Source organism: Clarias gariepinus, chromosome 14 (genome assembly GCF_024256425.1).
Source record: "Clarias gariepinus isolate MV-2021 ecotype Netherlands chromosome 14, CGAR_prim_01v2, whole genome shotgun sequence".
Taxonomy (NCBI): domain Eukaryota; kingdom Metazoa; phylum Chordata; class Actinopteri; order Siluriformes; family Clariidae; genus Clarias; species Clarias gariepinus.
This window is the reverse complement of record NC_071113.1, coordinates 10925202-10951972: the sequence shown is the minus strand read 5'-3', so window position 1 is coordinate 10951972 and position 26771 is coordinate 10925202. Positions and strand designations below refer to the sequence as shown.

Here is a 26771-nt window from a genome sequence, read left to right as displayed (position 1 = left end):
CATGTTTAGGTCACATATGAACTAAAGAACAAGTATATAAAGAGCCTATCTAGGAACACTGGGCATAAGAAGGGAGAAGTAGAAATGTTTGAATTACATTAATGCTGTCTGGGTAAAACTGATTGAAAGAAAGTACCTTCTGGGTAGCTTTTAGCTACTTCCACTTCCTCTCCAGAGGTCTGAGTCTGAGGTCCTTGTATGTGCTTCCTGTGGAAAACTGTCCCATTCTTTACCACCAGATGCTCAGTCAGAGAAGCAATGAAATCTGCAATGCTTGAGAAGCCAACATCTGACACAGTCAAGTTATGATGATACTTTTGATTGTAGAACACAGCCAGCTTCGACACCGGGATTCCTTCAGGGTGACCTTCTACGAGCCGTATGACTTTCTTACCGAGTTTACCCATTTTTTTATCTGCAAATGAATAGCATTAATAAGCAGCAGAAACTACAGAACTATAACTTACCGGATTCAGGGAAATATAGAAGGGTTCAGGGCTTCATATGGAAGTGTACACATAGAAAACATTTGTCAGTTTTTGGAGAGCAGCAGTAATTAGGTTGACGTAATTTTAGTAGGAAAGTCTAAAGAGGGGGCTGGGTCAAGTGTGCAGATCGTGTGACTTGTTATAACCATCCAGGCATCAACCTTATCAAAAACTTCATGGAGCATAAAGTTGCAAGGTCACTGACTTGACACTCAAAGTTGGCCCTGGTTTGCATTTCCCAAACAGGATATAAAGACACTTTTCAATCTCACATATTATATTATATTATATTATATTATATTATATTATATTATCACTCATTTATAAGCTACTTAATTACAACGGCGATGCCTCAGGATGGAAATGAACAAATCTACTTATAAACATATATGTATATATTTGGGGTGCTCCGATTGATCGGTCACACATCATAATCAGTCGATAATTGCTTTGTGAAGTTTGATCGGCGTTCTCTATAATGTCCGATCTAGAAAAGCAGATCAGATTACACAAAACCTGCGAGACAATTTTTTTGCGTGCTGCTAAAATGGATTCACCAGTTTGGCAATTCTATGTGGTGTGTGAAGAGACAATATATTAGCAATCTGCAACCTGTGTAACAAGCAAATTCCATGAGGTGGGAAGCACCCAAAGCATTTTAATACCACAAACCTCATTAGACACTTGAAGCTTAAAGGAATATAAGCAGTTTTCAAAGTTGGTTAGCGCTTTGAACAGAACACGGGAGAGTTCCATAGCTTAAGCGCCACTCACTCAGCTGTCTGTGACAGAGACGTTTTAAAAACAGAAACCCAACTGCAAGGACAGTAAGAAGCATAATGAAATATCAAACGAAATAATCGAATTCATATGCCTTGATCATCAGCCACTGTGTATTGTGGAAGATGAAAGTTTGCGATGACTCATATCCTACTTGGATTTACATTACACTATGCCGGGGCAAAAGTATTTCATGGGTACGCTTTATAGTCCTTAAGGTAAATAGGAAAAACTGAGGGCTGACTTGAAAAACTCACTTGAAAAACGATTTCGACTAGAACCTTTTTTGTCGCAGTTTTTAGTCTAAAGTTAAAGTAGTCTAAAGCTACTAGCTGTTATTTATATATACATACACAGGGTTTCACACACAAACACACACACGGGCACACTCGCACACACACACACACACTAATGGAATCACTGCTTTCTGACACCAAGAACCTCTTTAATGACACTTGCTTTTGACTCGTTTTGAGGATTTCGCAGGACCTGTGACTAGGACTTTGCAGGACCTGCAATCTTATTAAACAGATTCATCTCACGCACTGCCACAGCCTTTTAACTTGTTTTTCTTCCCATCGTTGCAGTACAGTTACTAACAAACAGTTACTACTGTACACTTGGACACAAAATAATAAAAAATGTTTTATGCTTTACAAGTGATGCATGCACACTGAAAACGAGCATGGGAGAAGATTACGCATAATCCCACTGCGCTAGCGAAAGAAGAACCATTGGCTCAGTTGTGACCATGTCCTGCTCGGCGGACAAAGCGCATACGTACTACAGTACTCATATATGAAGACCTTGCTTATTTATCAACTTAAAATTGATTTAAATTTATTTTGCTTGTCTTGCAAAATGCTCGCAGACCAAGGTGTCATATAAAACTGTTCTTTTCTATTAATCACATTAATTAAAGACTTATTTATCTATTATAGAGATTAAAGCACAATGAGTTAGGTCCATAAATGAAAACAGGCTTCCTATAAGGAAGGTATCAACCAACATTCTTCCTATATACAGCATAATTCACAAATTTAGACACACCTTCTAATTTAATGGTTTTGTGTAATCATTTCCTTGCTTAAAATTCATTTTTGAACAATAGTGGAGATATCATGTCTCAAAAACAATAATGAAACTGCAAATAATCACCAATATAAAAGTACATTTAGTTACGGGTAAAAAATACAAAGTAATCAATCCAAAAGGATGAAGAACTATAAAATAGAATACCATCAGACTTACCACAGGAGGAAAGTCACTCCAATGAGTCGAAGCCTAGCAACTGAGGATAAATATGCCTGTTCTGTTTTTATAGTGCTCTGCCTTCCTCATCATGCAAATACACTGTCATGCATGCTGACAGCCAATCAGAAGTTTCCTGTGGATTATAAAAAAGGAAACCTAAAGTAGCATCCAATCATAGATAGGCTTTAACTTTCATTTTCAGAGAAACAGGGAGGGAGAATGCAAAACAAAACCCTACAATCCACAATCCAAAAAGGAAAAAAAGAATTTTTTTATGTCAGATTCTGCTGTATTTTATTCAAAAGATCAGATCTGAGCAATATCAGAGTTGTTAGCAGCCACGATGAACAGAAAATGTAGAAAAGAAGCAGGAGCTGTACAGTAAGTTTCACTTTCCTGTTCTTGCTCTCAGCTGATCTAATTGCTCTCTGTGCTGCCGAGGAAGTCACGTGACTTAGCCTTCACAGAACTGGATTACGCAGACACTCCAAGGTCCTAATAAACACTCCTCAAACTTAGTATGCACCATTCTGTCACTGCTTTTTAGTGTTTCAATGTCGTCAGTGGTTTCTTCTAGTTATATAACCAACTGATACAGTGCTTTCCATAAGTATTTACACCCCTTGAACTTTTCCACATTTTGTAACATTACAGCTTGGATTCACCCTTGGCCTCTTGCTTGCTTCTCTCTCTCTATTTACAGACTTTCAGTGAATGCCTCTTTTAGACAAAATTATGATTCTTTTTTTCATATTCGTCCTATGTTTTAATAATGTAATAAAAGGTTCTATGTGTAATGTTGACAGTGTGGCATTTTTCCTTAAAACTATAAATATAATCTCGATTTGGTCCATTTGAGTTTCATATTGTAGGGAATTGGACTTTGTTTTAAGAAGGCACATTTTCTGTTTTGTTAAAATGAAAGCTTGAGCTTTAATTTATTTATTTTTGCAGTAGCAGAAATCACAACCACCATTTAAAGCTACTGTATTTATTATTGAATTCTTCTACCTATTGGCAGTAGATTTATTAATGAACAGAATTCAGAACTGGTTAAAAAACAAGGCTTAATTACTTATTATACATAAATTACATTATAAAAATGTCAATCTAGTCTAATGGTGAAAAGTGCAGGAATCAAAAATCTTTCCATAAATGCCCCAAAATATTTTAAATGATTACCATACATCTGTAAATCATTTGGTTTGTGTTTGTGATCATTGGATATAAATAAATTGATACTTAAGGTGATGCCTCACTAAATGTTAAAGGATGTTCAGAACCCATGCCTTAATGCACTACTATTCTGCCATGAAAGATAAAATCATAGTTATTGCTGATTATGAATAATTGGTAGACATCACACAGTCATATCTTTGCACATCAATAATATGAATTGAAACAGAAAAATAAATATGTTCTTTAATATAATCAAAACACTGCACCATTAGAATTGAATTGTATTTTACGTAAAAACATTTTTATTTAAAAGTGAAAAGGAAGATCATTTAAAAAGTAAGATTTTAAGGTTTTAAATTCACAGATCAACATGTTATGCTGTAGAATGGAGTCAAAAAGGTAATTTTAATTTATTATGGATTTAACTTGTAAACCGACAAACTTGTAAAAAGTAGCAAAGTGGCCATAATTTCCTGAATGCACATCTTCTTCTTCTTTCGGCTGCTGATGTTAGAGGTCACCACAGCAGACCATTAGTCTCCATCTAACTCTGTCTACCACCTCCCTCACCACATTCATACACCTCCTCTTGGAACTTCCTCCTCTCCTCCTGCCTCGCAACTCCATCTAACCTTCTCCCACCTGATAGACCCCTCTTCACTTCTCTGCACATGTCCAAACCATCACAATCTGTCCTTTTTAACTTTGAGTGCACATAAAGACACAAAAACAAATCTATACCTAAGTAGAAACAATGGTTCTTATAAAAAATAAGCAATATCTGTAGAAAATTGCTACAGTTACTACATACTACAATAACTATATTTTCACAATTCAGAAAACCTATCTTGCTCGAGAAAGTAAATAGGAATGTAAATTCCTTATCTTAATCCTGCAATACCTTGAAATACATTGCAATAAAAAGAAAACACTGGTTATACAGTATGTAACTTTGGTTGGACAAACAATTGAAGAGGAAGGATGGATGGATGGATGGATGGATGGATGGATGGATAGATAGATAGATAGATAGATAGATAGATAGATAGATAGATAGATAGATAGATAGATAGAGAAAGAGCAAGAGAGAGTACTTTACTAATCCCAAAGGAAAATTATGCACCCATCAGCCATAACAATAACACCATATAACATTAACACATTAACATTATCAATTGTATATCAGTAAACTGGTGACAAGACCATGGGCACCCAAGGTTTACCCATCCTTATCTCTAATGTAATATATAAATATTTATGTCCTCAGGGACATGCTGCCTGTTTATCCTGGTGTTTTTTTTTAAGACGTTTAAAGAAAGCTGTATATATATACAGCGCTAACCACACCACCATGCCGCTGACTTTCTTTTATTTGTTTTATTCATTTCTGTTCTTGTACCTGACAGATGATTATACTTAATGCTAAAGTTTTTCCCCCACACATAGTACGAAAATGGATGGGCCACATAATTATATTAACACAGTTTCACACAGTTAATATGAAGAAAGAGGAAGGGGTGGCTCAAAACCTTTGTAAACATAGATGCATAATTTTTATTAAAACACTTTAAAAATCTTTTTTATAAAAATGATTTTAATTAAGGAGAAAATCCCCCCAGCACTAGGTAAAACTAGACTGTATTTATTCGGTTATTAGTTATTAATCATAACACGCAACAAACCGAACATCCAATACAACATCCAACAGCCTGACTTTAATTAATGCACCAGTAAAATGTTTTACTGTGTCATGTGTTCTCAAAAAACATAACCCTGTCCTGCACATGCTAATACTTTCTTATCTCCAAGAGTCACAGTTGATTTAACTAATCATCTAATTAACAAGTTTTTCTAAATTGAAGTGGATGTGAAACAGCATGAAAAACATTAAAATACTGTACACATGGATGTGATTCTCCAAGAATAAGGTTAAGAACATGGTTCTATGTCTATGTATTTGTGATTGCTTTTAATCTTTTATTATTCCTGCTAAGATCATAGATAGATCTCTATTTTTGCAATTCTTTTACATTTTGTACAATTATTTAATTCTTTATTAATTACATTTGTATAGCTCTATTTTACTAAAATGTTTAGATATAGCAGGGTTTAAAGGTAAGGGATAAAGATTAGATTCCAAAAGTTTAGGGAGATTTGCACTGTGTGTTGATTTCCATATTTTGGACATTTTTAATTAGCTTGCAAAATGACCCTGTCTAGAAAGGATTTTAGGACACTTGCATACGAAAAGACACGCCACTCATGAAAAATGTTAGCATTATGCCCAATCTGTACAATGCCAATATTTGCACGGACTATGCAATGATAATAAAGTTGTACCTACCTATCATTAGATTTCTTCATTAAAAAATGAATGTCAAGTAAAAACAAGACATGCTTGAGAACGGGAAGAACCCTCATTCATAAGTTAGGTGTTGTTGCTCTATGAGATACAACAATTAAAACTATAATATTTTAAAATATCTTTGAGCTCTTGCTTATTTGCTGTTATTAAACAGTTGTTTCTCAGCCGAAGAACCACTAAACTATATTTAAACAAAGAAACTGAAAATAGTGACTTCTTCTTTTGAACAGTAAAGCCTTAAATTCCCTTTAGGCAGGTATTACTGAAAAACAACAGTGATCTTTAACAGATTGATGCTGATTAAATTTTCTTAACTAGCCCTAATGTAAATGATTACTCTATTAATACTCTTATAATCCTGGCCTAAGAAAAAGAGATAATAGACAATAAAAGTGCAGTTCTTCGTGCAATTAGTCTAATCAACAGCCGCAATTAAGTACAACAACATGGACGTCTAACATGCAGTAATCAGTACCTCACGATGAGTTATGAATCAGTACTCATGGAGGACAAAAAAATCTACTTTGTCTTAGTTTTTTATCCAGTGTAAAGTTTTAATTTATAAAGTATATTAATTATATTTTTGAATTTGGAAGTGGAGGCCAGGGGTGGTAAATCAGCCATAACACTCACTCACTCATCGTCTATACCGCTTTATCCTGTGTTCAGGGTCACGGGAGGCCTGGAGCCTACAGTATCCCAGAAATCTTGGGGCGCGAGGCGCGAGTACACCCTGGACGAGGTGCCAATCAATCACAGGGCACACACACAGACACACACTTACATTAACACACTACATGCAATTTTGGGAATGCCAATTTATCTAATTTGCATGTTTTTGGGCTGTGAGAGGAAATCTCTGAGGAAACCCACCTAGCCTGGGGAGAATATGCAAACCCCATGGACTCAGATGCCGAGGCGGGAATCAAACCTGAAACCTAGAGGTGCAAAACGACAGTGCTAACCACTAAGCCACTGTGCTGCATCAGCCCTAAGATTACAACACAAAACATTACGTGTTCTGGTGCCTTTCTATAATGACCAGCATTTTTTTTTTTTTTTGTGATTTATGATGCATTGACTTTTCTGTGAGATCGTACCAAACAGGCTGGCCTTTGGTCATTGTTCAATAGGTACAAGCCTAAGGAACCCCTGTCACACCCTGATTATGTGTAATTACTCCCTTACTAATTGTTTATACCACTTTATTCTGTATACAGGGTCATGAGGAGGCCTATCCAATGAAACTTAGGGCACAAGGAGGGATACAGTGTGCCAATCCATCACAGGGAACACAAAGTCACATGCTCATTCACACACACTACTGGCAATTTAGGAATGCCAATTAGTCTAATTTGCATGTCCTTGGGCTGTGAAAGGAAACCCAAGCACGGAGAGAACATGCAAACTCCACAAACACACACACAGACCCGAGGCGGGAGGTACAGTACATTTTGCATGATCCAGGATCCCAGGTTTGATCCTGAATTTGGGTTAATGCCAGTGCGATTGTAGCATGTTTTCCAGTGGGTGAACTCTTTACACAACCCAATAATAAAGCATGTGGTGGATTTGTATACTACAGTAAATTGCACAAGGTTTGAATGAGTGTGCGTGTTCATGGGGTATTCCTGCTTCACACCTAGTATTTGGGAAAGACTCCAGATTCACAGACACTCTGACCAGGACAAAGTGTTTCCTTATAAAAATAAATGAATGAGATAGAGTGGATATGTTGTACAATGACTGCCCTGGTCAGGACGACGGAGGATCTGGACTTTAGTCTACCTGGTGTTGTTGCATGGTAAGAAGTCACAGGTCCATGTGAAGAGCGTCTGTATCCTAATGCTTCTGACCAGTGTGAGTGTGAACTGCAGCTCAGCTCTCTCTCTCTCTCTCTCACACTTTTGCCAAGTCCTCACTGTTCAGTTCAGTTCAGTTCAGTTCAAGTGTGTGTGTGTGTGTGTGATACAAGTGCTACGAAGACCTCATACTCGGGGAGTTGGTCTGTGGGTATTCGAGTAAATAAATAAACAAACATCCGTTTAACGTTAACTCCCTTACGCACAGACAGACACTAGGCGTTAAACTTCTTCCGTTAATTCCGTTAAAACGGTTTAAATAAACTGTGCTCGCGCACATCGTTTGTATTTATTTTTGTTTATCCTGCAGGAGAAGAAAGAAGAACACGTCTCAGACCGAAGACTCACTGCTGCCCCCTAGAGTATTGGCGCAGACGCGCAAGGAAGCTATTTATCAGTCAATCCTGAAAACTGGGACAAAACATGTTTTACATGGAGAACTTATTTTTAATATTATTTCTAAAAATTTAATATCAATTTATATGGCTTTTAAAACCGTTTTATGAAACTACATCCCAGTTGTAACATTTTTGTACAAAAAAAACAACCTTTTCAGTGCATTACAGGATTTTTTGTAACCAGGAGGTGTTTTTGTAACCGACATGTCATTATTTAAGAAATCAATGCAGCACATTTTAATAGTATTTAATTAGGATAAAACATGGCTTCTTGTAAAGTTATAATGAAAAAAAACATCCTTGCTTTTTTACCCAAAAACAGCAAAGTAGTGATCTAAAGTAAACATACTGTATTGCTAAAATATCTGTTAATGTTAAGAAATGTAATATTTTATTAAAAGTACACTATTGTGGGAACAATTTACAAAAAATAAAATAAACACATAACCACCAAAAAATCCTACCTGGCGGAGGTGACAAAACACTTAAGGGTGGTGACACACATCTGACGGTGCTGACATCTATATATAAAACAGAAATTCAGTTTGTTTGTTCAGCGGGTGGTGCTTACACATGCAAATGTCATGCAATGGGTGTGTCATGTTTCATTGTGTGGCTTTCATTATTCGCATTTTTGTCATACTGGGATCATGTCACAGGAGTTCCTAACTGAATGTAACAGTAGGCACGTCTTCTGAAGCATAAATGGGCACGTCATGGCGGGCTCACAGCTACTAAAACCCCAGATCAGACTGCAGAGGCTCTACATCGACAGTACGTACGACAGACTGAAGTGAGGGCTGGGGCAGCGTGAGGAGCGGCAGCGAGTTGACCTTACACTCCATTCATAAGTAATAGTAGCACGCAGGCGTCAGGATCTGCATGCAGACAGAGCCTCGGGCTAGTAAGTCATAGGAGATCAAAGGTGTTACACAACTATAAAATTTTATTATAAATATTTATGCAGCATTTAACACTTTTAGTTGGTTATTTGTATTGTCATATGCATGTTAACCCAGTGCCAACAGTACAATCAAAAGCTTTAGACAAGAAGAGACAGTCAACTTGTATACCTGTTGTGTATACGTATTTACATCGAACAGGAAAAAAAAACGGAATGAAAATGTGTCTTAACTAGAGAAACAGGTCACAATAAAAATCAAAATAATTATTTAAAATTAAAAAAGGCTAACACAATATAACTTTAATGGCGGTTGTAATGTGTTGAGTTGTAGTGTGTTGTAAGGAGTGTTGAGTTGGTGCAGCCCTTCCTTTTTCTGTTCTCTCTTAACTTTCTCTGAGAATATTTCCAAGCCCTTCTTTTATGCCTCTTTTTTCTTCTATTTAGATCACTTGTGTTTTGTATTTTTCCTTATTTTATCCTGTTATTCCATCTTTCCCTCCACTTTTCCCTCCTCATCCCTCTGTTCAGGGTCTCTATAAATCTTGCTCTTTTCTTTCTTTAGTATTCTCTTCTCTTCTCCTTATTCCTTCTCTTTCGCTCTTTCACTGACAACTGCTGTCTTGCCATTGCTTAAGAAAATGTAAAAGGATTTTTATTTAGTGAAAAAAAAAACATAATTTTCATGTATTTGTCAACACTGTCACACAATAAGTCACCACCGTCAGATGAATTTCCTGACGGACGTCCACAATTCCACATCATGCTAGCTAACTTTTGATTATGTACAGTATCTGGGAGCCAGTTTGTTTTTCCAAAATTTGCTAGATACATATTTAATGTGTTTGAAATTTATAAATTTTACTTAATTTAACTTTGTTGACATTTTATGGTTGTGACCAAAGCAGTAATCTTTAAAATGTAAAAAAAAAAAAAAAAAAAGAACAAACATACAAGAACGTCATAAGTTATAGAACAGGTAATACCTACAGAATAGGTTATAGAACAAACAGAAAGTCATAATGGGGTCTTTGTAGTTTCGTTTGACCAAAAGACTTTATTTATTTTTTAGAAATGTCTGATGGTCTTAAGAGAAACTCAGGACACAAATTTAACAAATAAAAAAATTTAATTTTTAAAAATATATATTTTAGTCTTTTAGCCATTTAAAATGTGAACCCTTTTTCTGGAAAAAGACAGTCTCAGGTCTAGTGCGGACACTTTATCAAATAAAATTTAATTAGAATAGAAAAACCTTTTTTTTGCTAAGTTAATTCAGCTTATAAAATTGATCATACTCAAAATATGAATTATTTCAGAATTTTACAGAATACCACAATATTATGTGCTGGACATGTTTTGTCCCAGTTCTCAAGAATGACTGGTATGTGAGTATGTTTTTAGACTTTATATTGATTTAATTTATTTAAGAAAATGTCTAATTTATAGGTTTTATCTAAAACAAATGATTAGGGGAAAAAAAAAATCATGTTTACTGACATACCTTACTGACTTAATAATAATACGTCATGGCCATAAATTAATATGGTCATTAAGTCACATAAACAAGGTAAATTATTTATGTCCAAGTTAATAAGCCAAACTACTATATAAGTATAATGTTGCTATATTTTCCCTATTAAACTAATGGCGTGAGTGGCCTCACCGGTATAGCGTAGAATGTTACGCTATAAATAAAAGGATATGCTTGATTTCTTTATTTGTAGTAAAATGTTTAATCAACATATAAATTACATAAATGTGTAATGAATAGATATGAAGAGAAGTAGTTATTTTCACTAACACAAATGGACAAAAGTCTTCTCATAAAAAGTAGTAATAGTGACTCTGTCCTTAACCATAATTTGTGATTAGTTTTACTGAGTTATCATAAACATTTAATAATATTAAGCAAAATAATTTTTACCTAAATTCTTTGTAATGGTGAGTCTGTCAATCCCATGCAAATTTGTACACAACATCTTTCATTTTCTCTTTGTAAACTGTATTAAATTTCTCAGTCTGGGCCTCAGTAAAAAGGTTCCTCCAGTCACCAGCTATTCCTAAAGAAACAGACAAAACAATCACGCAATGACTGGACATATTGTTCCACAAGCTTAAAGTCTCCACAAAGAGGCTGTATTTGAGATTTACACCCACATTCAGTCAATAAAGAGATATTCTTACCCAGTGAAATACAAAGTGTGTTAGGACTTACCTTTCCTGAGAAACTCAGATTTCTTTTGATCCATGAACTCTTCTGGAACCAGGGAATAATTGGACATCTTGTTCTGCTTCATGTTCTTGAACAAACAATTCTCGGCTATTTTATCAATCACTTCTGGACTCAGAGGCTTTCCCAGAAACTGGGAGAATTTCGTGACACAGCCTTTTAAATCCTGCAGTGTTAATTTATGATTAGTGTTCATTGTGTAACAATCAACATGCATGAACAAGGTCTTATTATAAAAAATAAATAATTGTTAAAATAGTGTTAAAATGCTTACTTGTATCATCTCCTCATATGAAATGTAAAAAATGTTTTCTTGGTCTTTTGCCTTGAGCCAGCCCTTTACATGCTCAAACCAAGAGCCAAACATTACTGTAAATCACAGTAAAAATGTGAGAAGAACACAGGTAGAGAAATGTAGTTTTATGACAAAAAAGTAATAGGGAATACATAGGAAATGAAAACAATTGTAGCTGGGTTTTTACATATACAGTAATACAAATAGACTGCAATAACATTAAGGCTTCTTAATAATAATAATAATAATAATAATAATAATAAAAAAATTATTTATATATATATATATATATATATATATATATATATATATATATATATATATACATATGTAAGGTTTTTACTTTTTCCATTCAGAAACTTTTCCAGAAATTCATCAGCGGTGCCGGGATTGACCAGATAAGAAGCCATTCCATAGTAGTGGAAGGAGGATGTAAAGATGTCCTTAGGATTTCGCATTACATAAATGACCTGAAACATAATTACAGAGGTGCTGTTTTTTGGCAGTTTCTTATTGACCAATATAAATTTGTTACATGTTATAAATTAACCAATGTGTCTGCTAAAAAATTGTTACCAAATGAAAGGTAGACTGTGTCTCAGTTAGTGCATTCCATGGGCCATGGAAGTATAAGATTTAAACTAAGGATTTATTTAAGCAATATCACATAAGAGGGATTGACGTTATACTAAATATCAGCATGGCTGGATTTCAGCCAAGCTGATATCAAGGACAACGGCACAACCTTGAGTGTGATATTGCTGTTATACAACAGTTCTACAAACACTGTTTATTATTTACAGATTATGATAAGTTTGTTTATTTAGTCAGTTATTTCGCTCTGTCAATACATATCCTTCGAAATGCTGGAACTAGCTAATCACGACTATAACCAAAAGGTGAGGAGAATAAGACATGAATATGGTTAACAGTCCTGCAAAATGTATAAGATTTATTAAATTATTACATACATTTTATTTCAACTTATTCCACTTCAGAATATCATCTAACTTCCAGGTTTCTGGGGCTGAATCCCAAATAGAATTAAATGAAAAGCTAGTATGCTACTGTATGTAGGTTGTACAATCCATATTTGAGTTTGGGGATTCATTCTTGTATTAAAAGCTTGCTAGATTTTTAGCTTCAGAGACAATTCAGGACTCTGGAGGACTAAACATGACATAATTATAAATAAATAAATATGTGAATAAATAAATAAATACATACATAAATAAATAAATAAATACAATACACCCTGGAAAATTGCTACATGTATTCCTACTTTTGTTTATAAACATATTTCAAAATGTATTTATTTCAGAATTTCCACATTTCTTCATTTATTTATTTTTGTGTTGTCACATTTCTTAATTTATCTATTTTAGATTTTCTGCATTTCCACATTTCTACATGTATTTATTTGTCGCTGTATAGGTCCCAGCCTTAGTCGAAACCGCAATTGGGCCGCAGAGACAGAATGCAGACAGAAGCAATCGATCTAATCAGCATGATGCTTCTTAGTTATCTCAGCATCAAGCTGAACTAAATCGTCCATTAATCTTTCAACACGATATAAAACGTAGTTATTTGCTGCGAGATTTTCAATTTCACCTGTTATGCGCTAAAATGCCCCGCTGCCACGGATTGGCTGGCACGGTATGCTGATAAGGTAGGCGGTCCCAGGCAGAGTCGAAACCGTGATTGGTTAAATGAAGTGAGATTGTTTCGACTCAACTAGTAATGCCTTGGCTTGTAATGACTGCTGTCTGGCAACAGTGGCGTATAAGTTGCTGCTAAGAAGTTAAGATAATTAGCCGGTGTGTTATGCGCTAAAATGCCCCCCTGCCACGGATAAAATAAACATTATATAAGAGTTTGCATTAATGGTCTCGGCGGCTGTCACGTGCCTAGGGTTAAATACAATATTAATATCATATGCGATAATAATAAACCTATGAATTTATGTTCTATTATGTAGCGAATAACAGGGCTCCCATAGAGAGAACAGTCAATGGATCACATTCCTGAACACCCTCTTCCAGCATGCATGGCACCATCCTGATAACCTTATCTGGTTTGCTATCTTAAGGGGGACGTCTGTAAAACTAAGAAACTCCACAAGGCCAGATGCTTTGAAGTAGACCCCAAAACTGAGGGTGTAAATCGGCGATCCGGTAAACAAAGAAGACAGCTTTACAGCTCCACCCCAAGCTGGGGAGGAAGAGGCCTCATCACACCTGGACAGTCTCTTGACCTCTGGAAGACATGCCTTTCCATGAACAAAGGCATACGGCATGGACACTATTTTAAACATCTTTAAAGTGTGCCAGTAGGGCAAAACGTATTTACATATATTTACTCAGTTCCTTTTATTCCTGTGTATATGTTTGATTAATCTGCATAACTTTAAAGGTGTAATCAGCATTTACAAACCTTTTTATTAGATAAAGGAAGGAATGAGTGGGTAAGATATGTAATGTTTGGTGTTAATCTCAAGCTGGCTTTATTTCAAGAATGTTGATAAACATGGGTAATTGGTAGCTTGAACAGAGCTCATGCAAAATTACTTCTTATAAAGTATTAAAAACTCCAACCGGATGGGTCACACGTGACAGCCGAAACACCTGGCTAATTTATGCACAGAAGGAGGAACCACGTGAGGCGTGGCTAAGCCCTGCAATCACATCCGATTGGAGGAATCACCTGTGGGACGGACTGACCCCCAAGGGACAAAAACCCTCAGGAAGTCCACAGTAAGAAAGAGAAGAAGAGAAGATATCATCACAACTGCAACCTACAACATCTTCCAAGCAGCTCGGGCTTCCGCCCTTGCGGGCGCTGCGCCGCTGCTGCTGGCGTCATCCGCTCTTCAAGAACTCTCAACGAGACTTCGTGCCAGAACTCCAAAGTCCCGCAACGAAGGAGACCTCAGGAGAAGTTCCAGAGCGCAGCCATCGGTAACCAGGCAACCAACGCCTCACCGAAGGGCTTTCCTGACTGACGTCATCTCTACAACAGCGCACCAACCAACCAGCAACGCCGTGATTCCCTTCGTTGGAGGTGAACCAAAGGATGAGAACGAAACGTAACGCAAGTAAACAAACAATGCTGCATACCTTGCTGAAGTTGGTGCTCGTTTCATAACTAAACCGTAAGATTGAACCCAAGACTCTGCTCTTGTGACTTTCGTTGATCTAGTAACCAGTACTAGAATAACTTCATTCATTTTCACTTGCCAAATTGTTTGTGTGTGTGTGTGTGTGTGCGCGTGCGTTAAAGTAGTGTAGTTTCATGTATCGTAGATTAGTCAAATAAATTCTCGTTTCTTTATAAAGTACTGTTGTCTTGGTCATGTATTTTAAAGTCTAAACATTTGCCCAGATCGTGTTACCTTGCTCATAAATTGCTAAATACTAGATTTTGTGTTATAGCCGTTGGCCATGTGATAACCAGAACTGGTAAGATACACTAAATTGTGCTAAACGCTGGACGGGTAGTCAATATAGTGTACGTTATAAATTTTGATTCAATTAATCAAATTAAACCAAATCGTTAAAGATTCGATACAACTCTGACCCAGAGCTAAAAATTACTTGTTAATGATGACGGATGCGTTGGCATTGTGTTCACATTAAAATGTCTATATTTATTGGTGGACAATGCAACCGTCATTCGTTGTCTTGATTATGTAAACCCTACGTATTAATGATGAAGAATGCCGTAAACTATTCATGGTCATTATTATGTTAAAACTCTACCTATACACAGTATTATGGTGGAGAATGCCGGCAGCTTTTTATTGTCATTATAACGTTAAAACGCTACATATATAATGGTGGAGAATAAAAGCGGGCATTGTTTGGCTTAAAAATTCATAAAACCAAGACCGTTCACTGTATCTCTTCTATTGTCCAGAAATAGATTAGAGGTGGAGAAACAGATTGTTGCGATACTGTATACGTCCTTGTCTCGCGGCACACCACTGAGTGAATGAATGAAATGCAACACGAACTTACTTTCGTGATTGGATGGTTCAAAACCACCTTTAGTATTGTACTTTAACAGCCACTATTTGTCCGACATTTAGTCATGGTTAATGGTTAAAGTAAACTTGTAAAGACGAAGAAATCTCTTTACATTTTAATACTATAAAGATCGCCTGTTGGAACGAAGAAATCTTCCTTCACCGCGATAAAGATTGATTGGAGCGATGTTCCTCCTATCATCTTTTAAAAGGCCTTCATAGCGAGCGCGAGATGCTTGTTCCATTTTCAAGCTCAGCTATATTTTTAAAGTAAACTGCAGCTTATAATATTAAACTTGTACTGTAAAGACGAAGAAATCTCTTTACATTTTAATATTATCAAAATCGCCTGTTGGAACGAAGAAATCTTCCTTCACCGCGATAGAGATTGACTGGAGCGATGTTCCTCCTATCATCTTTTAAAGGCCTTCATAGCGAGCGCGAGATGCTTGTTCCATTTTCAAGCTTAGCTATATGTTAAATTAAACTGCAGCTTATAATATTAAACTTGTACTGTAAAGACGAAGAAATCTCTTTACATTTTAATATTATCAAAATCGCCTGTTGGAACGAAGAAATCTTCCTTCACCGCGATAAAGATTGATTTGAGCGATGTTCCTTCTATCATCTTTTAAAGGCCTTCATAGCGAGCGCTAAAATGCTTGTTTTATTTTCAAGCTCAGCTATATGTTAAATTAAACTGCAGCTTATAATATTAAACTTGTACTGTAAAGACGAAGAAATCTCTTTACATTTTAATATTATCAAAATCGCCTGTTGGAACGAAGAAATCTTCCTTCACCGCGATAAAGATTGATTTGAGCGATGCTCCTCTTATCATCTTTTAAAGGCCTTATATTATCATAAAAACAGCGAAGAAACCCTGTTTTTATTTGTAAGTGTGTAGGCAGCGAAGAAACCCTGCCACGCATCTTTGTGCAGCTAATTTGCGCAAACCCTAAAGTCAAATTAGTGTGTAACAAACAGCGAAGAAACCCTGTTTGTAATTCTTAGTGTGTATGCAGCGAAGAAACCCTGCCACACACACCTTTGTGCAGCTAATTTGTCTCAATGGTGAATCTGCCTGTGCGATGTTCCACTTGCAAATTCACTCAAGTAAAATGTGCGGTTAAAAGCCACGTTTGTTTTTGTGTTTAATGTCGGTATGTTTGTCTGACAAAGGGCTGAGATACGCCGAGATCTCAGCAACATTGTTGTCTTAAATGTAGTAACAACTAAGTTGTGTGCCCCACTCTAACGAGTGGAGTCGAGGTCGTGCAGCTATAAAGAGCTAACTAGTGTTGTTCGGGTTGTTCATTGTTAAATGCGCTGCCATTGTCACTGATCACCCATAACTGTTGAACTAGCACGCTCGTTTAAGTGTACGTAACCATAGCGACGTAACGCATTCCGCCCGCGCTATCTAATACCAGTTGTAAACAAAGTCTAGCATGAGCTACATCAGTTAGCAAACCTAGCGCGTTTACCAGGTAGCCTGTGTGCATGTAGCATCTGTGCTAGTAGCATTTAAGGCTAGCGGTTAGCACATAGCATCTTTCAGTTGTGAATGCACTGTTCGAAAGTTGTTAGTGACCTAACCTCGTTACACCCAACTTTAATTCACACCAGTGGGTCTTTTTCCTTTTTCTCTTCTGACCCCCTCTTTATTACTTTACCTATACGTAATGGATTAAGCAAAATTACTTTCATTGATTTTGATGACATCATGAAATGTTGATCATTGTCTAATTGTTTTAATCTAAAACTTAAATTCAATTTCATAAATTATTACAGATTCGGTGTTCATCGTACACTGTAACTGTAACTACTTATATGATTTTGATGATAAACATCTTTTAAAATTCATCATCGACTATCATTATTAGTTTGAAATTTTTTAAAATTAAGTAATAAATTAGAAGTCGTGTCTCTAATTTAATGATAGATGATCAATGGAGTTAATAACAAATTGCTCCTACCAATTCTAGTGCTAATTAATGCTCAATAATTAGCTATAATTCATAATTTGAAATTCAAATTTGAAAGTTCTCGCATTATCCACCAGGGCTTTTGTCACCCAGTTTTAACTAACTTGGTCAACCCTGTTAAGTGTCCTCACATTAGTAGGAAACCCCACACTTTCTTTTTCTCTTTAACTCAGTTTTTCTCCTGGTTTGACTACTACTGCTATTCTAGGATTGTACCTGTGAAAGTCACAAAAGCAGAGAATGGTAGAAACGTTACATATTGTTGAAGCGTGAATTCTTAAGTTTAAAAGCTCCCGACTCTCACCGTACCTTCCCTTTTCGTGCTGGGATCCTACCTCGCCAAGGTTAAAGCAGGTCAACTAGGAAACCGTCCATAAAATTTTGAAGACGTGTTTAAAAGTGTTTCAATCTGTGTATGGTTGTCAACCCTAATGCTGAGTTAACCAATACTGTCATTGTTATTGTTTCTTTCGCCTAGAGAAAATCTTAAATAACAATCACATACTGAGAAATCCCCACCTTGAAACCCCTTTTACTTAGGAGCACCCTTCCAAATCAAACTTAATAAAAACAAAAGGGGGAGGGAAAAACAAAATTTGGCATTAAACCTATTCTGCCACAGAAAGGCGCTTTGTTTTTCCTCAGCTTAACATTAGCTCTAACCTTTCCATACAAAAAAAAGGAACCTCCTCTTATAGCAAAGTAGAAAATTACCATTACTACTCTATCCCTTGCTCTGTGTTGTTGTTCTTTTCTGCATCGGTTCTCTAGCCATGCTAACTGTGTGTTCACTAGCTCTTCCCACAGAAACTCCCAGTTAGTAGCACGCCCACCAGAGGACCACAGTCACAGAGAACCACACTCGGCAGTAGCCCAAACTTACACATCTGTTTGCTGTGTTTGTTGTTTTTTCTATTTTGTTTCTTTCTCTCACATCTGTGTCAGTCGTGGTTCTAGAACCCCAGCAAAACATGTCTCGCACCACAGACCTGTCAGTCGCTGAAAAGATCTGAAGACATGGCCAAGTGTTGCAACCGACAGCTTCCTAACTAAGGCTGCCGAAACACTGAAGTACCAGACGCCAGACCAGCTAGACGACAACTTAACGAGCCGTATGAGACAAGACCCGAGTCAGTGCTAAGTCCGAATGAACTGTCCAACATCACCGGCTCCTTACGTCACACACTCATCGTCGCCCTCAAGCTGAGCAACAGGCACGCCGCCTATCTACAGCAGGAGCTGGCGTGTGCAACAACGCATCAAGCAACTGGAACTGGAAGCTCAGGAGCGACGGAAAGGGGGTGACGAGGTAGAGCAGGACAAAGTGGAAATCACCGTGCTGCAAGAAATTCTGGCAACTACAACACATGAAAGTGAACAAGGCAAGGCAAACCACGCTGATCTCCCCGACAGGCTGCAGTATGCAGAAAAGCTACTAGGAAAGGCCACGTCTGACCCCAGGGAGAAAAATGGCAGAATTAAAGCCCTCAAAACTCACCTGGACAAGCAAGGAACGAGATCAGCTACCTCATGCGACAGCTGGACCATAGCAAAGAAGAGTCCTACAGCGCCACTGAGGAACTCAAGCCCGCCTGTGAATGGTGCCACGATCCGTCAAGGTAACGGCGTGCACGCATCTTACCCCTGTTGAGCAGGACCAGGTCCCCTGTTCTTGGACCGATACGTAGTGGAAGAAGTGACGGGCGGGGCGACGCATCCCCCAGCTCCCTCCAAAGAACCCTACCTCATGGCAGAACACCGGGAACCTGCTCCCTCCAGCCACAGAGCATCGCACGGCGCAGACCTTGACCACTCGCCAGGCACCTTGATAAATTTATGCCACATCGGCCAGGCAGCCAGGATTTCCATATTTATGTATGAAAAGTGATCTCCATCTAGGAAAGAGACTCCACATCACTGACCAAGGTAAACTCTGGCTTCAAACAACATCCAGCCCTAAAGGGTGCAGCTACCAAAGTGTGCAGCTACCTAAAGTTTGCAGCTCACCCAAAGACTGACTACCATCTGCTCCGGGAAGCTCTCATCAAAGAATTTGCTGACCTTAAATCAGAACAATGATTCGACAAAGAAACTAGTCAAAAGTCTAAGCTAATCCAGCTCAAGCCCAAGCCACAAATGAGCTGAAGACATCACCAATGTCAAGACTTTTAAGAACTGATGAGAAGGATGATTAAAGAGTTGTTCCAAACTGAAAAGGGGGGAAGAACAGACCACTGACACAGATCAACTGTCGTATACCTTTCACCACAGTAACATACTTTGGTCCTTCTAGGAAGGTACATACAGATATTTTATTCACTTTTGTAAACAAACACCTAATCACCCTCCTCTGTCTGCACTGCTAGGCCCAACCTCTGGTAGAGAGGAGTTGCTCCACACATGCGACACTAGTTTAGTTTCCTCAATCTATTTGTGTCCTTGTGGCCCTTTCTCTTTGTGTTTGTCTATTTTTTTTCCCCCTGCGTTTTCTCTTTCTTTGATCAGGGAATTATCTTAACCAAGCTTGAGTACAGCTCCCAAAAATTAGGTTGACTCTTTCCACCCAAAGTGAAAGTAAATTGTTGTCAGCCAATCGAAACAACCCAATTTGGGATAAAGCCTAGCCAAAAGCACCCCATGTCGTTTTAAGTGTTCGTAACCAGACCATACGAGGTAACTAGGTTATGCACCATGATTCAGTTGGTTATGGAGGTGTTGTTTGTGTCTTGTGTGTGCCTGTTCTCTCTCTCTATTTTTCTACTTCCAGTGCCCGCTGATGTTCACGAATGGAACTTCACCGAGCAAAAAGGGGGATATGTAGCGAATAACAGGGCTCCCATAGAGAGAACAGTCAATGGATCACATTCCTGAACACCCTCTTCCAGCATGCATGGCACCATCCTGATAACCTTATCTGGTTTGCTATCTTAAGGGGGACGTCTGTAAAACTAAGAAACTCCACAAGGCCAGATGCTTTGAAGTAGACCCCAAAACTGAGGGTGTAAATCGGCGATCCGGTAAACAAAGAAGACAGCTTTACAGCTCCACCCCAAGCTGGGGAGGAAGAGGCCTCATCACACCTGGACAGTCTCTTGACCTCTGGAAGACATGCCTTTCCATGAACAAAGGCATACGGCATGGACACTATTTTAAACATCTTTAAAGTGTGCCAGTAGGGCAAAACGTATTTACATATATTTACTCAGTTCCTTTTATTCCTGTGTATATGTTTGATTAATCTGCATAACTTTAAAGGTGTAATCAGCATTTACAAACCTTTTTATTAGATAAAGGAAGGAATGAGTGGGTAAGATATGTAATGTTTGGTGTCAATCTCAAGCTGGCTTTATTTCAAGAATGTTGATAAACATGGGTAATTGGTAGCTTGAACAGAGCTCATGCAAAATTACTTCTTATAAAGTATTAAAAACTCCAACCGGATGGGTCACACGTGACAGCCGAAACACCTGGCTAATTTATGCACAGAAGGAGGAACCACGTGAGGCGTGGCTAAGCCCTGCAATCACATCCGATTGGAGGAATCACCTGTGGGACGGACTGACCCCCAAGGGACAAAAACCCTCAGGAAGTCCACAGTAAGAAAGAGAAGAAGAGAAGATATCATCACAACTGCAACCTACAACATCTTCCAAGCAGCTCGGGCTTCCGCCCTTGCGGGCGCTGCGCCGCTGCTGCTGGCGTCATCCGCTCTTCAAGAACTCTCAACGAGACTTCGTGCCAGAACTCCAAAGTCCCGCAACGAAGGAGACCTCAGGAGAAGTTCCAGAGCGCAGCCATCGGTAACCAGGCAACCAACGCCTCACCGAAGGGCTTTCCTGACTGACGTCATCTCTACAACAGCGCACCAACCAACCAGCAACGCCGTGATTCCCTTCGTTGGAGGTGAACCAAAGGATGAGAACGAAACGTAACGCAAGTAAACAAACAATGCTGCATACCTTGCTGAAGTTGGTGCTCGTTTCATAACTAAACCGTAAGATTGAACCCAAGACTCTGCTCTTGTGACTTTCGTTGATCTAGTAACCAGTACTAGAATAACTTCATTCATTTTCACTTGCCAAATTGTTTGTGTGTGTGTGTGTGTGTGCGCGTGCGTTAAAGTAGTGTAGTTTCATGTATCGTAGATTAGTCAAATAAATTCTCGTTTCTTTATAAAGTACTGTTGTCTTGGTCATGTATTTTAAAGTCTAAACATTTGCCCAGATCGTGTTACCTTGCTCATAAATTGCTAAATACTAGATTTTGTGTTATAGCCGTTGGCCATGTGATAACCAGAACTGGTAAGATACACTAAATTGTGCTAAACGCTGGACGGGTAGTCAATATAGTGTACGTTATAAATTTTGATTCAATTAATCAAATTAAACCAAATCGTTAAAGATTCGATACAACTCTGACCCAGAGCTAAAAATTACTTGTTAATGATGACGGATGCGTTGGCATTGTGTTCACATTAAAATGTCTATATTTATTGGTGGACAATGCAACCGTCATTCGTTGTCTTGATTATGTAAACCCTACGTATTAATGATGAAGAATGCCGTAAACTATTCATGGTCATTATTATGTTAAAACTCTACCTATACACAGTATTATGGTGGAGAATGCCGGCAGCTTTTTATTGTCATTATAACGTTAAAACGCTACAATTATAATATTTCCTAGAGATTATGTGGGGGGCCAATCCGTGGCAGCGGGGCATTTTAGCGCATAACAGGTGAAATTGAAAATCTCGCAGCAAATAACTACGTTTTATATCGTGTCGAAAGATTAATGGACGATTTAGTTCAGCTTGATGCTGAGATAACTAAGAAGCATCATGCTGAATAGATCGATTGCTTCTGTCTGCATTCTGTCTCTGCGGCCCAATTGCGGTTTCGACTAAGGCTGGGACCTATACAGCGACAAATAAATACATGTAGAAATGTGGAAATGCAGAAATAAATACTGTACTGTATATGTAAAAAAAAAAAAAGTGGATAATCTTAAATAGATAAATAAAGAAATGTGACAACACAAAAATAAATAATGAAAGAAATGTGGAAATTCAGAAATAAATAAATCTTGAAATATGTTAATAAACAGAAGTAGGAATACATTTAGCAATTTTCCAGGCTATATTGTATTTTTGTATTTATTTATTTCTATATTTACTTATTTATTCACACATTTATTTATTTATAATTATGTCATGTTTAGACCTTCATACAGGATGACTTAGAAGCAATTACTAAAACGAGTATTCTTGCTAAAAGTGCTTCCTTACCACCTACTTTTAAGCATTCTGGCGACAAACAGTTATACAGTAGATAATCGTCTCAGTGTTGTTATGCTCAATATCATGACTCGTGGAATGCCTCTTGTTCAATCAGATTACTCGGTTTAACTTAGTGTTTATATAATAAGTATAACAGTTATAGCCCATCTATTTGTATTTTTTTTACTTTAAAAAAGAGATTTTGCTAAATGTTCAACGCATATACAGTACAGTAGTACCCTTTATGGCTGTACAGTAGCATTTTCGGCATACGAGCAACATAATCAAAAAATTATGTAATCTTTTGCATTTTGTGTAAAAAGCAAAAATAGTAGCAAGAAGAAAAAGTTTTTAAAGCAGCCGATGCCATTAGGAATCAAAAAAATAAGGTTAAGTAAGGATTACTTTATATTTATTTCATTTTTTAATTAATTTACATTTATTTGATATTTTTATTGTTTTCATATGCAAACATGATTATAGTGTTAAAAAAATTGGGGTGGCTAAAACTGATTATTTGCATTTACATTATTTTCTAGGGAAAATGCATTTTGCAAAAGTTTTTAACTTGCCTCCTGGACAGATTAAATTTGTATAATAAAATAAAACAGTCACATTAAACCTTATAATCCCTAGGTGTTGAAAAAGAAATGGTTAAGTAAGTACGAAGTAAATAGTGATATTGTGGAAAAAAAAAGTTCCCATGACCTTGAGTTGCTTGTTATCAGAATTTCTAAATGAAACAAAATTAGGGACTAAACTTCAGAATACAGTATGACCATTTTGAATGAACTTGCTTAGATCCCAGGTACCTACATGCTACCTAATTATTTCAAGCAGAATATGATTGAAAAAATAAATCCTTATACTTTGGGCTTGACGTTGAAATAGGAGTCGTTCATCATGTAATGATGGAAGTGGGTTGCAAAGACGCGTGGAGAGGGCCTTTGCTCCAGATTGAGGATTTTAGCACGGTGCTCTTCCAGCCATGGAACTCGGTCCCAGTTTGGTATAGTGTGCACTGGTGAGAGATCTCCCTCACTGAATATCAGAGGTACAATCTCCTGCATCCATGTTGTGCCTACAGAAAACAACAACAAAAAAAACAATAATTTAATTATATTATTAATATAATTGAGACCAACTATAACCCAGTGAGAGTAACTGTGTGACTATCACTGCACTGTACAACTGGCAAAAACCACAGTGTTGTACAGACACCAGTAATGTTCGATGTTCAAGTGCAAGTCAGCAGGTTCTGTTTTATTTAACCCTTCAAGTGTAGTCACACTATTGGTCAGTAGAGGGCAGTCTAAGGTCTAAGCCTGGGTCTGACCCTTACTCAAACTGCATTCCTCAAGTTCTCAACCTCGTTTCTGCATTCCTGTGTATCTGAGATTTTTCTGAGTCTACATTTAAATTAGGTTAGCTTTTGCTATGTTCAATTATACTCTGCATATATTAAGCAATTGAATTAAAGCACATTTTCCACAGCACCTTTACGTCTAAATCCTGAGTCATGTGTGAATAGTAAATTGTGTAAAATGATCCTACCGGATTTGGGATATGTGACGATAAGGGCGTCGTCTTCTCGAAATGTAAACTCCTCATAATACTTCAGACTGTCTGCGGGGTGCAAGTGTTTGGGCACATAAACCCCTTTATACTCATCATATAAATCTGCTTCCGTCATTGCAATACCGCGCTGAGTGAATTCAAGCCGGAGAGGTTGGCGGCTTCTGCTACTCCGTGTCCTGAAGACCTTTGAGCTTCACTGTGCTGCTCGTCAAACCGCCTGGAGCTCCTAATTTCCGACTCTTTTCCGAGTCACATCGTTTGATTCATTTCCGAAAGAGTCGATTCTTTCCCCTTTCAATCTATTCAAAGAGTAATCTCACTCCAGTTTATAATAAACATAAACTGTATAGTGTGTTATGTTATGTAATATATATTTATGTGAAACAAAAAATATATAATGTAATATAAAGTAAATTATTTACAAAAATAAATGTACTGTATATATTGTGAATATACATTATAAGTAAATAAATAGGTCAATATAATGATATGTTGTAAAATTAATAGTGTGTCTATATATAAAATATATAGTATACTGAGAACATAATTTACATAATATGATTTTTATAACATTCAAAATTTATTTATATTAATAATCAATATAAAAGTAAGTAAATATTATAATATATATAATATGATATGATATGCCATACAGCTCTGAAAAAATAAGAGACAACAGCAAAATAATTATAAGTTTCTTATGTTTCCTTGTCGTACAGGTGCACGTGTTGGTAAGATGAACAGTTTCGTTTCATTTTTTTGTAAACTGCTAAAAATATTTCCATTTAGAATGAAAATTTAAAAGAAATGACAACATCACATGAACACATCAAAAAAAAAACAAGATCATGCAGTATCTGCAGAGCTTTAATAACTCATATAAAACTAAATACAAAAAAGTAATTTGTAAATGAATTGTGTTAATGTTTTCCAAAGAATAACAACTTTTTATGTAATTCACAAAAATCTTTGCCATTTCATTGTTTTTCTTTTTTTAAAGGCTGAGTTCAAGGAAATGTCTTGTCACTTTGATCATACATCAAAGTGGGACCATATACTTTTCATCTAAAGACTTTTTCATGAAATAAATCTGATTTACTATAACATCAATATTGTATCAAATGAGCGAAACACAAAAATCATAAAACAATAACTGATTCTAATTAATAGTACAAAATAAATATCAGGCACCCCAAACTACAGTATGCAATCGGTTGTTTCTGCGTCAGAGGTTACTAGATAAAGAGCACTGGATGAATGCAAAAGATACAATATGTCAGATGGATCTCTTCCATTTGACATACATCATTGGTTTAGAAATGTCATAATTTTTATGTGATTTTATGTGAAGCTTTTAAATCCGTAATTGGTGTTACTCATTTAATAATTATAACTGAGTTCCATGGGATCCCCTTATTCTCTGGAAGGGATAAGTGGTGTGGTGAATGGATTGATGAATGGTAGGAAATCAATGCAGTTGTGACCTGTTTGACCTGTGTCTTTTGAAAGACATCTCCATGCTGTGTGCAGCTCTGTTTAGAATAACCTTTTCATTGCCCAGATAAGTTATTACCCATAAATGTGCTGAAAAGAAATATATATATTTTTAAAGTATTAATAGCTAAACCTCACTTGCTCAAATTGTTTTTGGTCCATTCATTATGAAAAACATTTCAGATGTATTCTAATCAAATTGCAGTTCATTGGGACAGCACTATAGTGCAGGGAGTAGCTTTGCTTCTTTGCATCTTCATGAAAATTGTAACTCATTTGCAACCTGGTTGATGACGGGGGTCTGGTACAAAGTACAAAGCAGGAGAGGAACTACCAGCTCCACCATTACTACCTCATTAACAGGAGCCGAGTGGAGAGAGTGTACAGCTTCAGATACCTCGATGTTCACATCACGCAGGACCTGTCATGCAACACCTGGTACCACCTCAGACGCTTGAGAGACTTCAGACTCCCCTCCAAGGTGCTCAGGAACTTCTACTCCTGCACCTTAGAGAGCATCCTGACAGAACAGACAAGCCCGTAAGAGGGTGGTGCGATCAGCTGAGCGCATCATCCGCTTCGAGCTCCCTGACCTGCACTCAATCTACAGCAAGCGGTGCTGGACCAGGGCCAGGATGATCGTGAAGGACCTCA

At 37.2% G+C, this 26771-nt stretch overlaps 2 protein-coding genes across 5 annotated transcripts in view; both read right to left on the bottom strand.

Moving 5' to 3' along the window:
- The window catches only part of wu:fj29h11 (uncharacterized), a 42446-nt gene extending 34475 nt beyond the window's left edge, over positions 1 to 7971 (bottom strand). For 2 of the 4 annotated variants that reach the window (XM_053511684.1, XM_053511686.1), the window contains exons 1-3: positions 7855 to 7958; positions 2520 to 2655; positions 137 to 415 (exon numbers count right to left, since the gene is read on the bottom strand). In XM_053511684.1, the coding sequence (XP_053367659.1) occupies positions 137 to 407 (271 nt within the window). In that variant the 5' untranslated portion in view covers positions 408 to 415; positions 2520 to 2655; positions 7855 to 7958. Of the gene's footprint in view, positions 1 to 136; positions 416 to 2519; positions 2671 to 7854 lie in introns of those variants that run through there. The other 2 variants (XM_053511687.1, XM_053511685.1) reach the window with 2 other exon arrangements.
- Positions 7972 to 9250: 1279 nt separating this feature from the next.
- LOC128541520 (sulfotransferase 2B1-like) lies at positions 9251 to 24859 on the bottom strand. The gene is made up of 6 exons (XM_053511983.1): positions 24600 to 24859; positions 23915 to 24126; positions 12099 to 12225; positions 11735 to 11829; positions 11446 to 11626; positions 9251 to 11290 (listed from the first exon to the last, which is right to left on the bottom strand). Exons 1-6 carry the CDS (start codon positions 24736 to 24738, stop codon positions 11181 to 11183), a joined length of 864 nt encoding a protein of 287 aa, XP_053367958.1. The 5' UTR covers positions 24739 to 24859; the 3' UTR covers positions 9251 to 11180.
- Between the last annotated feature and the right edge of the window lie 1912 nt (positions 24860 to 26771).